Raw genomic sequence first — 16,976 nt, forward strand, 5'->3', positions numbered from 1 at the left:
GGAAACGTGCAGTAAGTGCTGCTGTGCAGGTGCCACCGTTCTGGGGCAGCATCCAGACAGTCAGCTCACACATATCCCCACACACCACTCTGATTGCACTTAGAAACCTAGAAATGAATACACAACTCACGCTCTTGGGCTCGCATTCGTGCTCCCCACAGCCTGACGCCTCCTTAGCATGAGCTGTCCTTTCATGGGTTTAAATCCTGGTTCAGAAATGCTGCACAGAACTGATTCCTCCTAGAGCTGACGTTACATTTACAGCCACTTTCATGTAGTGCAAGGATGGAAAGTCACTTAAGAGAGCCGCCCCAGCCTCCTTGTTGATTATTCGCTCCTGTTAATTGACCTCCTGGTTGATTAATTCTTACTGCTTTCCTTTCTGATCCATTACTAAGGCCACCGGGAGGGCTGGAGCAAGGAAAGATCTGTCTGAGACTAATCCAACAAAGGAAGTGTCTTGTTTCTTCCACCTGGGTACAAGACCACTAATCCTGGCGTGGCAGAAGTGGTGAAATGAGGATGGAGAAAGAGAGAACTTGGAGGGGACGGGGAAGCAAAAGCTCCTGCTCCCAAGGCGCAGCCTGTGGTGGTGTGCTGGACTACGCTGGTCACACAGCCAAGCCCCCACCCCCAGGCATGAAGGCTCTGCTTAAAAAAGGAGCAGGAAGAGACTTGTTTCTAAAATAAGCAAAATGAAATAGTCTCTGGAGATGCCTGTTTCAGAACTTGATGGCTACCCTGCTACAACAGTTCTTTCTTCCCTCCCTCCAGAAGGTTTCCTGGCATTTGCTGAGGGCCATACTTTTCAGTGTGAATTTTACTGACTGGCAGAATGAATCCCACTAACATTTCCGAAAAAGGAGCGGGGGGAAAAGAAGGGACTGAAGAACCAAACAACCTTAGTGACGTGGGACAGCAATCAGACACTACAAACCTCTAGCAATGACCTGTAAATACTCTTGACAGCAGAACTCACACAACAGATGTCATTAATTACAATCCCCAAGTCGCCTGCACATGAAAACTTTGAACATACTTGCTTGTACAACTATTCACTGTAAAGAAGAAATTCACTATAAATGAAAGCAGTAAATGGGATCTCGTTTTTCTGTTTTGAGAGAAGCATATTGCTGAGTAAGGCACCAGTGAGGGGGGAAAAAAAAAAGTTTTACACAGAGTTGCTTATGATGAAAGCTTTCAAGCCTGTGGTATAGATTTTCCCACAAATCTTAAATTGGTATTTCTTCATTTATGACCTTCACAGCCGTCTTATTTACTTAATCAGTGTTACTGTGATACTGAAGTATTGTTGGAATACACTGCACAGTAAATTCCAGGACCACCATGAAGAAACGTGATGCTTTCTTCATTAAGCAAGCAGAGATTTGGGATAAACACTGATGTTTGAATTGCCAGCAATTTTAATCAAAGAACCCAACCCTAAACACAATCTGCAAAACTATTTGTTCCCTGGATGCAGACCAGCCCTGTGATGGCTGCCCTTCACAGAGGCTCAGCTCCTGACACCGCATCATCAGGGAGGAGCCAGCAGAGCTAGATCACCATGAAGCGAAAGTGAATTTGATGGGAAAAGTCAAGATGGACAACAGAAGTGCAGTCCCAAGAGCAGGACTTTGCAACACACCAATCCAAATGGGAATTCTAGAGGTAAGCCTTCCTTCAACAGCCTATCAATCCACTCGCCTAACAGCATAGCTCAAGACCACAAAGTTCCTTCTGCCTCTGGTAACTTCACAGATGGGAACGCAGCAGGTTTTGAACTGCTTGCAGTAATTTGGAAAGAATGAGATTTTATCCCAGACTGAAGTGCAAAATAAAAGATTCTTTAGCACTGAAATAACTTTTACACAAAAAGTTCAGCACATCAAGACTGCTTACTCAAAATGTTTCCTGAGAAAACTTTAAGGCATAACCACTTCAGCTACCATGATGCTACAGCATAAAAGAGTTAACAATATTTCACACTGGACTTAACTTCACAGTTATTTCTAAGTTAATGGAATAAAATGAGTCTCCAAATACTTATGAGAATTGCTTCCATAAACACTGCTTTAGCAAGGCATCATATATTAAAATAATATACAATAAACCAGTTAGGACTTAAGTTTCAATTACAAGAGAGTTAAAATCTACAGAAAACTGATTTTCTGCTTAGGTTAGGGAGACCAACTCCTCCATTCCAGTATGGTTCTATAAGGTCACCTGCCACAATTAATGTATGTCACTGTTAGCTCAGAAGATTCCCCTGGCAGGGTTGGGAGTCCAAAAAGAGATGAGAATACACATTTTTGCATGCCCAAGCCATGAGAAAAGATACCACAATTCTACAAGTTTGACATCGAAACTACTGTGCCCCGCTTCCGTGCCCAGTAAGGTAGACAAACACGAAGAGTAACGCAACTGCTGAGACTCTGAGCTACACTACATTTATTACCCACAGTTTAATCACATAGCTCTAAAAAATTTCCCACGAAATCAAGTAGCTTAAAATTCACCAAAAAGGACTGAATGCAGTGGGAAAAATCAGTAGGTGTTAGGTTCTAAAATAACCTTGAGTCTTTTACTGAAATCCCAGCATGGGCACCTACATCACACGGCCTCTTCGGCAGAACAAATGAAAAGTGTTCGTGTACAAGTATGAGCAGGCTGAGGCCACAGCTCATGAGAACAGAGCTGGAAGGCTGCTCATGCTATCATCTTGTGTCCCCAGAGTATGGGGTGTTTGTTAGTTTATACAGGACACAGCTGCTTCAAGACTGAACCACTAACTTCACAAACACACACATGGTTTGACCATATTATTGCTTTTACACAGAATTTGCTGGTATTTGTTTCTGAGTTTCACAGGAGTTCGCAATTTTCTGACAGTTCTAAATAACAGAATAAAAAGCCACTGGGTATTTTTATGCAAAGTATTTTTTGGTTTTGATTTAAATTATGGAATGGAAAGAAATCCGCTCAAGTTAGGTGCCTGGCTGTAGGGAATTGTGGAGGGGAACATTTTTCTTAATGGAAAACATAAATTCTGTCTATAATCAGAAAAAATACAGTAGTGGTTTCAGAACAATTGCAGATGATAAAGTTTTCTGGTATCTGACATCTCTCCACAATAAGAAAGATAAAATGCAGTAGAACCAGTTGGGACATGACAGAAGGTGGTAATGGATCCCAGATATTTTACAGTACTGTGGCATACACAGGAAGTAAGGTAACAGGGCTCCAGTCCCTCCTCAGCCCCAGAGGGTTTGCATTCCCATTTCCTGGGAATGCTCTATCATCCTACAGGATTCACTAGTTAGTGCTTTAATTAAACCAAAGCTGTTACAAAGAACAAAAGGCATGGAGACAGAAAACTGATAGTTTTGTCTCTAGTTTACCTACTGAAGGGCTCATATAGCAGGAGGTAGGCAAAAAGCTCTAAGTGGGGTTCCAGTTACTGTTCCCCCTAGTAGTTACAGATTTACAGCATATTGTCTATGAGAAAAAGCCGATACTTGGGTTCATAATTTGGAGTATGAACTTTATTTTTTTTTTCCCCAAGTGCTCTACCCTGAAGGAAACTGAACAGAAACAGATATATGTTCACACTCAGACCCATACGACAGCCTCGACTGCAAACCTCGTGTGTCATGGATGATGACTGACCAGCGCACGCCAGGCTGAAATCCCTCTCTACTTGCAGACCTGACCAATCCAAACTATATGCACTCCTCTAGGGACTTAATTTAAAAGTGAATACAAGGAGCTAAATACAAGGAACCAAAGGCAGCCAGGGAGCTTCTGGAAAGTCAGAAAAACCTACAGAATGCAGACTTTTATGGAACATAGCAAACCTATTAAGGTAACCAATTACATACCATGCCTGATTTAATTGTATTTCTATATGCGTTTCACTGTATTTCTGTGTTTTCTCTAGCAAAATCTAGTGATAATTTCTCTTAATGACAAACTCTTGCAATCTTAGCTGCACACCTAAGTAATACTCATCACAAGAAAAACAAGTGCCATAGCAAATTGTAAAGAAGACTACTGCTACTAAAGCCCACTCAACTTACAGAATATTCTGGCACAAGGACCACTGAAGTCAAACTCCTGGCCTTGCACAGGACAATCGCAAGAATCACACTATGATTTGTCTTTTCATGGAGTATTTCCATTTCAGAACCCACACATGTCCAAATTGCATGCTGACGATGTTGACAGAAGGTAAAAGAATGGGGAAAAGATGCACAGGGGCAACTTGAGGATGCAGTTACTGACAAAGAGCCTTCCTCTTTCTAGTCAGCAAACCCCGAGTGCAACCTTGATCTCTCCCCTTTGTTCTCAGGCCTTTTGGAGAGCACTGTGGTAGAGGCAGGATTAACACCGGTTAGTCAGCACCACTTTTGAGGGAAGGATCTTTTTTCAAACTGTGTGTGTACACACTGCCATGCACAGACAGCTTGTAATTCATGACTGGATCTTCACAGTACTACCATACCACAAATCATTACTAATTTAAGAACACTACTTTGCTGTCTTAACCATCCTTGTCCCTGGCTTGGTTTTTACACACATGGAGAGACTATTTGTATAACACTTTCTTGACCTGTTGGATCGTAACTTGAAGCCAAGATTCCACAGTTCAGGAGCTGCTTTGGAAAGCATCTCAGCACCTGAAAGACAGGTAGTACTTAGACACAGCTCACAAGAACAAGCAATCTGTGCAGGATAACCATATACAAAACTATTTTGTATATGGATAACCACATACAAAACTGTTCAAGAGCCAATTCAGGTACTCTTTCACATGAAAATGTTCCTTTTTATTTAAATATTTTTACCAGGTAGTTATCCGCAAACTGCAATTTACATCGTAAACTCTGACAGCTGTATTTTGGAAGACTAGAATAACAAACACGTGTATTGTGCTTAACATTCAACACTAAATTAGGAGAGAAATAGGACTCTGCATGTTCTCCAACCTAGCACTCAGAGACTTGAGGCTACACCTCATTAAAATATCAGCAATGTACTTTACGTGTTGATTACCTATGGCTTATACCTAGTTTAAGCTATAACATTTACATCTCGCTCTACACTTCTGAAAGTGTTGTGCTTATGAAATCCCATGTCCATGCATCCTGCCCACAGAACCCAGGGATTCCTACAAGGATGAAGCTCTTTGAATTTTAGGAAAGGACAAAATAGAACCTGTTCCTGTGCTGCTTATGCTGGCATGCAAGCAGCCTGCAAAGACACCTCTCCAAGCCTAAACCACTAAAACACACCAAGCCCATTGCTACCGATACTGTGGTTGAAAGTGTTTGCTGCACCTATAGCACCTCTATACATGCACACCTAGAAAGCTTCCTCTTTAAGGATAAATATACAAAGTGGACATGTGCCAATAACAAAAACATGTAATTTTTTCCCCTTAAAACTGTCATTGTCAAAAATACCCCTTTTCCATACTCTTTCAAACATAAGCTTCCAATAGCTAATCACAACCTTACTGACTCAAAGCACGTTGTCTCCAGAAATTTTTAAGAATTATCACCCTACTCAATCTTGCTCCTATCAGCAGGCACTTTTCTGTAACAAATATTTCAGGATTTTCATTATTACAAGCATCTCTTCACACAACTCTGATTAAAACAGAATTTTAAAAATCGGTTGTTTCTGTACTTTTCAAATGTTTTTAGAACCATGCCATAACAACTTAATTTCTTCTCCAGTCTAAATATAACACTATGTTTTTGGTGGAGAAAGTGTGAACTGGGTATTTAACTTGTTTGCATAGTTTTTTCCAGCCTACAACACTTCTTGGCTAAGTTTAACGCTGACAGATTACAATCAGCAATACCACAAAATGATTTAAGCTATTCTAGTAGAAAACATGGGGGTCTCTTCTGTGTGGTAGTATTAAATTCCTGTACACTCTGCACCACTTACTACTCCCATAAAGACGCTATTTAATTTTGTGCAACTTAAACCTCACATTTATCCACGTGGGGAAATGAAAAGTTTAGTTAAGCATATAAATATAGCTCTTACACAGCTGACTGTAACTGATGCTTCCGAGGCTGTACTGCCTCCATGACTGCCACAACATCTGGTTAAATTTACTTTAATCCAAGCTTTTCTGTTAAAGGAAAAGCAGAAGAGAGGCAAGTATGTTCTTAAGTAAAAAGCTAGAGAATTTCAATAAATGCAATGTCTCACTCATCTATTTCTTTAAGAAAAAACAATTGCAAATGTGTTGCTGGCTATTGCTGCAGGTACTGCAGGAAGCCAGCAGCTGGCACACCACAAAGAGCAAACTCAGCGGAAACTCGTCTGTTGTTACATGGCAGAGTTCACCCACCAGGAGCTATCATTAACACTCAGGGTACAGTTTCACCAGACAAAACCCAGATGAAAGCTAACTGCAGCTGAAAGAATCAGCAGTGCTGCAGCATCTCCAAAACAGCAACCTCTGACCCTGCACCACCACTTAGGGACCTCCCTCACCCCAAGCCAGCTCCACTTGGACCTTGAGCCGTCCCTTTCCCCTCCATGTCAGAAGCCACTTTCTGTCAGCCTCAGTGAAAACCAGAACTCTACATGGACACAGGAGTGCTGAGGAACTGTCTGCCCTTCAAGGGGTAGGCGGCTGACAGACTGACTGCCCTTCAAAATTACACTGGGCTCTCTGCTGCTAAACCAGCCTAAATTCAGGCTGTCCCGGGCCAACTATCCTAAGCTGATCTTGGATGAATTGTTTATAAACGTTCTGTAACACAGCCAGCCAGTTTGGGGAATTATTCTGATTTTATTTTTACAGGTTATCAGAATTAATTAGTTGGCAGAAGAAATGAACACAAGCAAAGAACAAAATATTGAAGGATTTTGGGTTTGTTGATGTTTGTTCATATTTTAGTTCAGAATATGAATAGCAAGCACATAAATTAATATTTACAGATAATATTCAAATACTTAACATCAAGTTTTTAAAAATATTCACTATATATTCAGTATTCAAACACAATTTAGAATGAGACTTGTACTGAAACAACTCTCATCCTCAACACTCTTTTAATGTCCAGAAAAATGATCATGTAGAAATAACAAAAAACTGGTCATCTCACAGAACTACATATAGCCTTATAAATCTGTATCTATGACATTAGGAATATAATTTAATTCTCTATATATTTAATTTTTCATATGTATGTTATATATTTTTGTGTACATAACTAACGATGATTATTAGTTCAACGGCAGAAATAACTGACTAGGCAGAAGCACAAACTGAAATAAACAGCAGACTTCATCCAGATTTTGAGGCAAATTTGAGCACTTGCAAAAAGCTGATCAATCTCAGGAAAAAAATTACTTTAACTTTAGATGATTTTTTAATAAAAAAAACCAAAACCACCCAGACTCATCACAAAGTACTTCATAAAAAGCAGTCCTGGCCTGAAAAATCTATTCATACACTTCTGCTGCTTTCCAGAGCAGGATTTTAAGCCTGGAATCCTGCTTCCAAGAGCACTGCAAAAGATAATAAAAGATGAGATTTCTCATAGTAGCCAAGTCCATCTACCACTTTGCTACTAGTGAACCCTGGAGACAGCTCAACTTCTCCAGACCCTAAAATTCCCCACTTTGCACCCTTCATATCTCTGGTGCCAACTGCGGACAATGCTTTCACCTCTTAGCTGAGCCAGTGGAACGAGCTGAGCAATAACACCTTGCTGAGTGATTTATCACCTCATCTAGCAAGTTAAGATGGATTACTCAAGTCAGAAGAGCACTGAAGCAGGCACCAGCAGATGCTGTCAGGTTCCACGGCAGTTTATGCCAACTTATCTCTGGACTGCCACAGTGCCACACGCTCTCGCTATGAGTTGCAGGTTTTCCCGTTCCTCCCTTAGCTCTGAAGCATGTCCCTCGCAGTGCATGTGGTCTCCAAGAGCTGATCTAGCTGAAAATTAATTTTTTGTCAAGCTGTTTTTCAACCAGAACGGTTATTTCAATAACTCGATGTACAGCCCTATAACTTCCACACCTGATGCAAGCAGGATGGCAAAACTGCACAGCTAGAGGTAGGAGGGTCAGCTGAGACCTACAGCTGGCATAAATTGCTGCAGAACCACACTCTTACAAAAATTAAACACAATTTTAGTTGAATTCATGGTTCAAAACCCACTGGAACATTTTGGTAAATTTGAAAACCAATTGTTTGCTGCAGAGTTTTGAGTTATCACTAATGAGTGAGCTCATTTTTTTCTAACTCTGCAGAGACACAGCATTAAAATTGCTTCCAGCTCCAAACAAATGCTAATCATATTAAATACATATATTATTCATTTAGAAAGTGAAACTGCATTGTGAATTATGCACCAAAAAGAGGCAGTATCTGTGCAAATTCTTTTATTACTATCCGAACACTCTCCAAACCCGACAGCTGGCAATGGTAAAAATGCTGGCAGCAATCTTACACAGTATAGTTACTCCTTAAGGCTGAAGTTGAGTTTTGCACTGAAATGAAGTATCTCTAACTGGCTGTGTAACATTTTAGTCTAGCCTTTGAAAAGTTATGTAAACAGCATGTGTAGCGGAGGGAGATAACACATACATTAAAAAAAATGTTTATTGCTGTTTATTGGTTTTATTACGTGTTTTTAACAACCCATAGCTGATATGTGCAGCATGTTCTTCCAAAAAAGGAAATTTGCTGTTTCCTTTTTTATGCTGAAGCCCACACCCAGGAAAAATTACACTGAAGTTCTTGTACATTAATTTCACACACTGATTTGTATTTGCATAGAAGTGACAAAAACAACACACACACACGCAAAAAAAATCTCTCCCCATTTTTGAACTGCACAGTAAAAGCAAAGAACAAGTGTTATCTTCTAAAATGTTACACTTTCAGATATTTTGGAGATGCACATAAATTACATTAATATGTAACTGAAAGACAGGTTTTTAATCTATTCTGACACAAAATCAGAGAACTGACAATTCAAAAAGCGTCAAGCTTTGTATTTTATGCAGATGGGCTACAGCATGCCTTTCAGCTTTGGGACAAGCTCCACCTGGCATCACAAAGTCAGCACAATAACACCCACTAAATACGACCTTGCAAAAGCACAAAAGGAACCTCTGAGAAGGTAATTCTTGACCTGATCCTAAGCCCACTAAAACTAATTTCCTAATACACCAGAAAATAAAATGTCAGTGTAATAAGAAAAAAGCCCAGCCAGAACTCACTGGCAGCACATCAACCATTCCCCTAGCCAACCCTGAGGATGATGATAGCAAAGATTTCCTCACTTCTCCTTTTCATTAACAGAAGAGGGAGCATTTCACTTGCTGACTGGACAAGCATAAAGCCTTCAGCCAGTCCATTCTTAAAGATGTGTTAGCAGTATCAGAAGTCACCCTGATATAACATTTATTCCAAATTTATCAATAACTAACTACTAAAATGTCATCTTTTGATATCTGTGAGAGTGCTTTGATTTAACATCAAAAAGATTATATTCTTTCATATTTATCTCCACCTCAGAAACAGGCTTTCCTTTTAATTATACTCATCTTTACACAAAACCTCTCTACCCGTGATATGGAAAACCAGACAGCAGGAGGGTCTAGGCAGAGCTGGATGTTGCCAATTTAACACTTAAGCAGCTGAATTTGTGGAGGATGGTGGCCAAGCTACTAGAATGCCAGGTCCTTCAAATGACCTCCTACGGTCCCCAGGATGCTCCTGGTGCTCTGGTTACCTCACTGCTCACTGGGAGAGCATCCTCTGCTTTGTGGAAGATCATTACCAGCAGGTCTTGCCAGCCTACAGAGACCCAGAGCAGATGAGGACAGATCAGATGGCTTTGTAGAGCAGCTTCCTGCACAAGGGGAAGATGTGACTCTTGGTGCCACTGCACAAGGTAAGCACATGTTGTGACACGTTAAACTACAATTCCACCGAAGAAAATTAAGAAACACCAGAATGACAACTTAACCTCCTTCTCCTCTTGCAGAATGGACACATCCATATCTCAATATTTACTTCAAGGGCAAGGTTATGCCAAACTACACATCCCAGTCTCAGGTTTGTTTCTCAGAGACCAAGTATGCGCTGATATCCAAGATACCACCTTTGACTCATCACCATTTCCTAAGTGAAATACTGACTCCTTTTAAATGAATCAAATACAATTACTTTTCTTCTCTTTTAAATAACCACAAATCAGTCATCTTTAAATGAGGATAAGTTCAGTGTTTCAGTTCAGCCCAATATATAATTACTGTTTTTCAGTCTACCACAAAGGATGAGAAAAGAAGAAAGATTTCTTTTTCCATTCAGCTTCCATATCAAAAATGCTATCTTACTTATACTTCTATAAAGTTAAAAAAAAATTATTAATAGCTGTAACAGAAAATTAACTATATGCAAGTACTTCTTCATAGCGTAAATACTACAGAGAAAATTATCATTTAAAACAACAAGAATTCGCACAAACAACAGCCCTTCTTCCTGCTTTTGCACTAGAATGTACCAAGAGCAGAAGTTAAAACTAAGTGAGTCAAAACTAGGACTAAGTTAAGTGTAAGTAGGTGATGTCATACAAAACACAAAGCAGAAACTACTAAGAGAACAAATACGATGCCAATCATTTGGGGGAGGAAATACTGGCATTACATACTGTATATGTTGCAGTTTATGAGCATTATAAAGAAGAATCTGCACTTCATTAAGATTAAAATTTTTGTGAAAGCAACTTTTATAGTCTAATGATTTGTTGACAAAATCTGCATTAATTAACTGCATTAATTTAACAAAGATTCGCAAAACATTTTTCTGCGATAGGAAGGAATGAAAAAGATGGCGAGAAAAGATCAGTATCTTCTTAGCTCTTACATGCAATAACAGAGTTAAGATTCTAGCCTCAGCTTTGTTACTCAAAACTTTCCCCTCTAATAAAACCACAAGAATACTCATGGTATTTTGTTGCTGCTGTTGGAAAAGAAAAAAAGCACATGAAACTACTTTTAAGACAGAAAGCATGTTTCATAACCCATTTTGCAGCTGACTGTAACGAGAAATGAGAACGATATAGCAAAAACCTCCCCCCCCAAACCTAATATATTAAAGAGCCTCTGCTCAGTGGCATTCCAAAGATGATTACAAGTAGGAATTCTATCACCTTTTGCAAAATAAAGCATTAATATTATAGTCTCATCAGGCTAATTCCCCTGCCATGTGCTTGGTTAGGTGCAAATTTTGTTAGAGCCTTTACCATTTCTCTGAACATATCAAATACATTAATGGGAGAATACAATAGCCAAGGAAGTGCACTAACCACTCTGATTACTTTATGACCAGAAAAGAGAAGGTGGTTATTACAAAAATACAGGATGTTTACTAACAACATTCTGCTAAAGAGAGCACCTTTAGTACTTGAAAAGGCAATCATTATTTAGTGATGTATAATGAGGTGCCCAGTGTCTCATTTTTTGTTCACAGAAGTGAAAATTTTCATCTTCTGAGTAACATTCCCAACAGAAGCTGTTCAGCAAGCTTACATGTGTCTTAAATCAGGCTAGAAACTCACACAGCTAAACACATGACAATTTCTTACAATGAAACTGTATATACTTTTTACTGGTACTTACACTAATAATCCACATGGTGGAAGAAAAAAACGTTCAGAGAAGACTTCTTCTCATAAATTTATTCTGACTTACAGTTTTGAGAGTTTAGGCTACTGGACCACGCCTATGCAGGACAAATTAGGAAAAAAAAAAGAAATAGAATTTGTCTTCCCACTTGTGTGTTAGCACACAAATGGCTTTGTAGGCTACCCCAGAAACGCCATAACCACAACAACTGACAGATACTGGTCAATACTGTGGTCCCCTCTGGTTACCGCATGACAAGAAACATCATCCTTTTTAGAAAGTTGGCAACAGAATACACCACAGAGCAGAGCAAGAAGGAACTACACAGAAAAATGCAGAACATACAAGCCACCATAAATGACAATATGCAGCAGCATTAGAACTATCCAACAGATTTTAATTTTCTGACACAAAAGGAGCATTAAATTAGACACAGATATTGCCAGTATCTGTCCAGGAGACAGAGCTGCAGAATATGTTCATCTATTCATTTGTTCTCAAATCTGTGATATTCCTTCCCTCTTGAAAGGCAAACAAACATCCTCTTCAGAAAAAAAACCAGCTAACTCTCCCATACAACAAAAACTTATTGTCATGTACAGCTTTGAGATGTATTTGTCTAAAAAACATCCCTGCACACCTGTACCAGAGCAGAAGCCTGAAAAACCTTGACTATCGAATCAGCAACGTTATAACCGGCAGTGAGACCGCTGCTATTAGAACGTGACTTCAGAGCAAGGCGAGTGGGGCGAGTGAAACAATTTGTAGAATCAGCAATATAAAGACAGATGGGAGATGAGAAGCAGGAAAACACAGACTGAACTCCACGTTTTCTGCTGCTGGGAGACAGGAAATTTTCCACCAGGCACAGAATATAGCAGCTGACTTAAAAATCTAGTCACAGGGGAATAGCACACATACTGACAAGTATTTTTTAATGACACTTCCAAAATAAATCTAACTACATATTGCCTTAATTACATTTTTAAGATTGATTTAATTTATGTAATTGGTTTACAAGCTCCACCAATAGATGCAGTTTAAAAGGCAAATAAAAAAAAAAAAAAAAAAAAAAAAGGGCACTCCCAACAATGATTCCCTCTCCGAGGGCTGATGGAAGCTCCTAAGAATTAAAAGGATGCCAAGGGGATTGGCCATCCTAAAAAAAAAGTTGGAAAAAAAAAATCACTTGATGTTCTAGAAAAGCAAAGAGGCAGAATAGGCTCTGCTACTGTAAAGTATGGATTCTGTCTTTTCTGGATCTATCTCATCAGTGTCTTTTCCAAGTGCCACATGAGATGGCATGAGCAATCTTAAAGCTAGTGATTAATACTAATTTAACTTCATTTCTGCAATGTCTCACTGATTACAATAGTCTGTCTTACATGGAAGACAAATTTGGAAAGGAATGAGGAAGAGGAAAGTCAGGTATACCAATGGCCAGCAAGCTCCATTCCAGCCTTCCTCCACAAAATCCACCCCCCACACCATGTGAGGAGAACTACCAGTGAAAGTAGCACAGCTCACACACCCACCTCCAGTGCAGCAGTGACAGGTGACACAAGCAAAGGCTGCACGAGGCATCAGGAGCAGGTCCACACCAAAGAAATCCAGGGCCCAGGACCACAGGCAGGAGAGAAGCAACAGATGGCTGTCCACCAGAAGGAAAAAGCCCTATGCAGAACCAGAGCCCTTGCTTACTAAAAGGGTCCCATCAAGAGAAGGTACTCAACAGCCTGTTGAGCAATCACTGCTTCAGTACCAAGAGCCACAGCCAACCATGAAGCCTGTAGCAGATTGATGAGAAGTTGGGAGAACCACAAGCTAAGTGTGCATCACATCACTCAACTAAATCGAGACTGGGTGGAAAGGTAGGCATGACAACTATTTACAAACAACTGACGGGCACTCATACCAGCAGCAGCAAGGGAATTATATTCAGGGCAAGGGAGACCACAGCACGTGCCCACCCCATGTGTGCATGGTTCTCCTCAAAGAGAACTCATGCCTTTCTGCTACCCAAGTTATCTACTTCCTGAGCCGCTGCTATAGCAAACAAGCTTTTTTCAAATCTGAACTACAGCACAGCTACTCAATGAGAGTTATAGAGAGGACAGTTTAGAGAGAGGAATGAAATCAAGAATCAGGAAGAAGGAACAGCAGGAAAAGTTATCAGACAGTTTTCTTTCAGCTTTGGGAATCACTTCCCAGAGGAAGTGGTGTAAGGCTAACCACTTGAGTCATTTAAAACACTCAAGACAAAACACTGGAATTCTGCACTCCCATCACAAATTTATGCATATTCTTAGAGAAACAAGCAATCCTCCAAATCAGTCCTTCACAAGGGTGGGCATTACTGGGGACATGGCACAGATGATGGCCTGAATACAGCAGAATGAGCTCCCTGGCTGCACCCACAAAGAACACCAGAGTTTTAACTGCTGACATGTCATTTTGAAATAAATATGGCTTAGTTATCATGCAGCTGGCAAACAGATACAGCACTTACCAGCTCCAACTTTGATCAAGGTAAGATTATGCATGCCTGTCAGTTTTTCACCTTTCAGCTGAAACATCTTTGAAAAGGACAAAAGTTGAAGGTGTTCACATCTTAAACTTGTCTTGTCTTGCCAACCTATTGCCAATGGCTCGGTTTTTGCAACCCTTATAAACAGAGCCTTAGGCAAGCTTGCAAAATGCTACTTAATCATTTCCCAGAGGCAAGTAATATTTTTTGTGACAGGAGAATGAATCATCGGTTTCGTTGCTGGGATGGATGTGGACAGTGAACGTCTTTGCTACTCTTATTCTTGTTTAATTTAGTCTAATTTACATCTTTCTAGTAGTATAACACTACTTAAAAAAAACCCGTACAAACAACCAAGAACAACAAAGCCCCCTCACTGTTACCAAGCTGTCTCACTTCTCAAAACTAATTTTTCCTCACGCTACCACCATCACCTACCAAATGATCAGTGTGCCAAGAGCACAAGTTATTTAAATCTGTTTCCACATACATAAAGTCCTGCTTCATTTCAACACCTTAGCACACAAGTAGCATTAGCCATGAGTGGTTCCACTAATCTAAATAGAGACAATCCTTATTCCTAAAGGTTTGTGTATCTTGGCATGAACGGGACTGTAGCAGCAATGGCAAATCTACCAGAAAAATCAACATTTTCACCCAACACCTATGTGCACATGTGCTGGCATGAATGGACTGTTGTATTCTATCAAGGACAAACGAAGCAAACGTGAAACTTTTTTTCATAAACAGTCACAAAGGCTACCTAATGAGTTTAACAGGCAGTCAGATACTTGTTCCGTAACATAAAGACATCTGACATAGGCCTAAACAGTGAGTCAGAATGAATTTCCCATCGCTTCACATTTCCAACCACCGGTAAATGAAGGCAATAATAGGAGACAAAGCACTGCGGTACTATCGCTGTAAGATTTTTCAGAAATTCCCATGCGGGATATGACACAGAGGCCTCACATTCCCACTTCCATCCCGACACAAGTTTATAGCAAGCTATAGAGGCTCAGAGCCAGTTTGGACGCATGGAGCAGCCAAACGCTGCACTGCGACCATCCCGTCATTCAAACTGCACATACCCCGCACTCAGCGCTCGCCTTCTGCAGATACGTGCAGGTCAGAACCCCGGGTACTCAGGTTCCCGCACTGCCTCAGTCGTTTCGTTCCCATTCCTGCACCTCCAGCGCCCGCTTCCCGCGGAAGGCACCGTCCCCCTCCGGACGCCCGCCCGCGCCCGCACTCCCGGGAAGTCGCCCGAAACTTTCCCAGCCGAGTGCTACCCCTTCCCCGGGAACCACCGGCGGGAGGCGGCGGCCGGGACAGGGCACCGGCACGGGCTCCGTCCCTCTCGGAGAGGAGAGGTCGGGGCGCTGCCGGGGTAGGGCCGGCCCCGAGCGGACAAAGGCCCGGCCGGCCCCGGCGGCACGGGAGGCCCGAGGCCGCCGTCCCGCCGCCACAGGAAGCCTCAGGCTGGGCCCGACACCTTCCCGCCCACGGCGCCGGGCAGGCACGGCGGGAGGCGGCGCCCCGTCCTCCGCCCGGACCGGCGCCCGGGGACCCGCACGCGGGGCGGCGGCGGCTCCCGGCGCGGGAAGCGGCGCTCGCGGTCCCGCGCCGCCCGCCCGAGGCGCCGAGCCCCGGGGCGGCCACAGGCACCGCTCATCCCGCTCCCGGCCGGCTGCGATCCCCGCCCGTCCTCCCGTTACCTCGGCCATGGCTCCGGGCGGCGGGCGCGCTCCGGCCCGCCCGGCTCGCTGCGGCTCCCTCTGCCCCGGCGTCCTGGGCTGGGCAGGGCTGGGCGCGGCGGGACGCCCGGGCTCGCTCCTCGCTGGCTGCCCGCCGCCGCCTGCTCCGAGCTGCTGCGGGAGCCCGGCCCGCGGGGGAGGGGAGAGGAGGTCCGCACTCCGCTTTACCCGCCCCGGAAACACATTCCTCCCGGCTGCCGTCAAGCGGGCCGGGGAGGCGTCTGCGGCGCGGCGGGCATGCACGGGAGAGCGGCGCTTGAGGCGGGGCTCGGTGCCCGCTTCCCTCCCGCTTCCATCCGTGCCGCCCGCCAGAGCCTTATTTGGCGGGGTTTGCCAGCGGCCCGGCCGCCGGGCCCCGGCGCTGCAGCCCCCGGGCTGGGCCGGTGGGTGGGGACGGGGCTGGGGCTGCCCCGCGGCCCCCTCGCTCCCGCCGGTGCCCGAAGGCTATTGGAGCCCAGCCCTTTTCCAGGGATCTTCTCCTTGCTTCCCTCCCTGCCTGGTTCCACGCGCGGCGGCAGCGGGGAATCTGGGCAAAGGGGGATCGCCCGTTCCTCTTGCTGGTAGCTGTTTCCAAAAGCCATGGAAGTCGCTAAGTGATTGATGGATGTGGAAGTCACTAAGCGATGAGTGGGATTGTCTGGTGCTAACACGCGCTCCGAGCTGAAGAGCGGCTTTCCCCAAGTCCCTCGGCCGGAGCCTGCTGGTGTTTGGAGCGTGCTCTTGGTATTTTAAAGTGCCCCTTAAAGAAGGTACTTGGGAAATTACCGATTAAAAAAAATTTAAACCAGTGCCATTCGAAACCTTTTTGAAGATAAGGTGTTGGGAAGCGCAAGCTATGAACTCACAGCTCAGAGCTCTAAGCGCTGTGCCTTTATGTGTGGCTACTGGAGCTTGTGTCAGTTCTTGGTTTTGTATGGTTAACTTAACCACTGGTGCTGCAACGTGTTCATAATTTTAATCACTTTTCCCCTGCTTGCTTTCTAACTGCATTTTGAAATACGAAAGGAATGATGCTT

General features: G+C 42.9%; 1 protein-coding gene across 2 annotated transcripts in view; it reads right to left on the bottom strand.

Moving 5' to 3' along the window:
• ITGB1 (integrin subunit beta 1) overlaps positions 1–16,024 on the bottom strand; it is a 44,337-nt gene extending 28,313 nt beyond the window's left edge. For both annotated transcript variants that reach the window (XM_040056215.2, XM_040056207.1), the window contains exon 1: positions 15,922–16,024. In XM_040056215.2, coding sequence (XP_039912149.1) covers positions 15,922–15,930 — 9 coding nt within the window. In that variant the 5' untranslated portion in view covers positions 15,931–16,024. The remainder of the gene's footprint in view (positions 1–15,921) is intronic.
• Positions 16,025–16,976: the final 952 nt, after the last annotated feature.

The sequence above is a fragment of the Hirundo rustica genome, chromosome 1 (assembly GCF_015227805.2).
Source record: "Hirundo rustica isolate bHirRus1 chromosome 1, bHirRus1.pri.v3, whole genome shotgun sequence".
NCBI classification, from domain to species: Eukaryota; Metazoa; Chordata; class Aves; order Passeriformes; family Hirundinidae; genus Hirundo; species Hirundo rustica.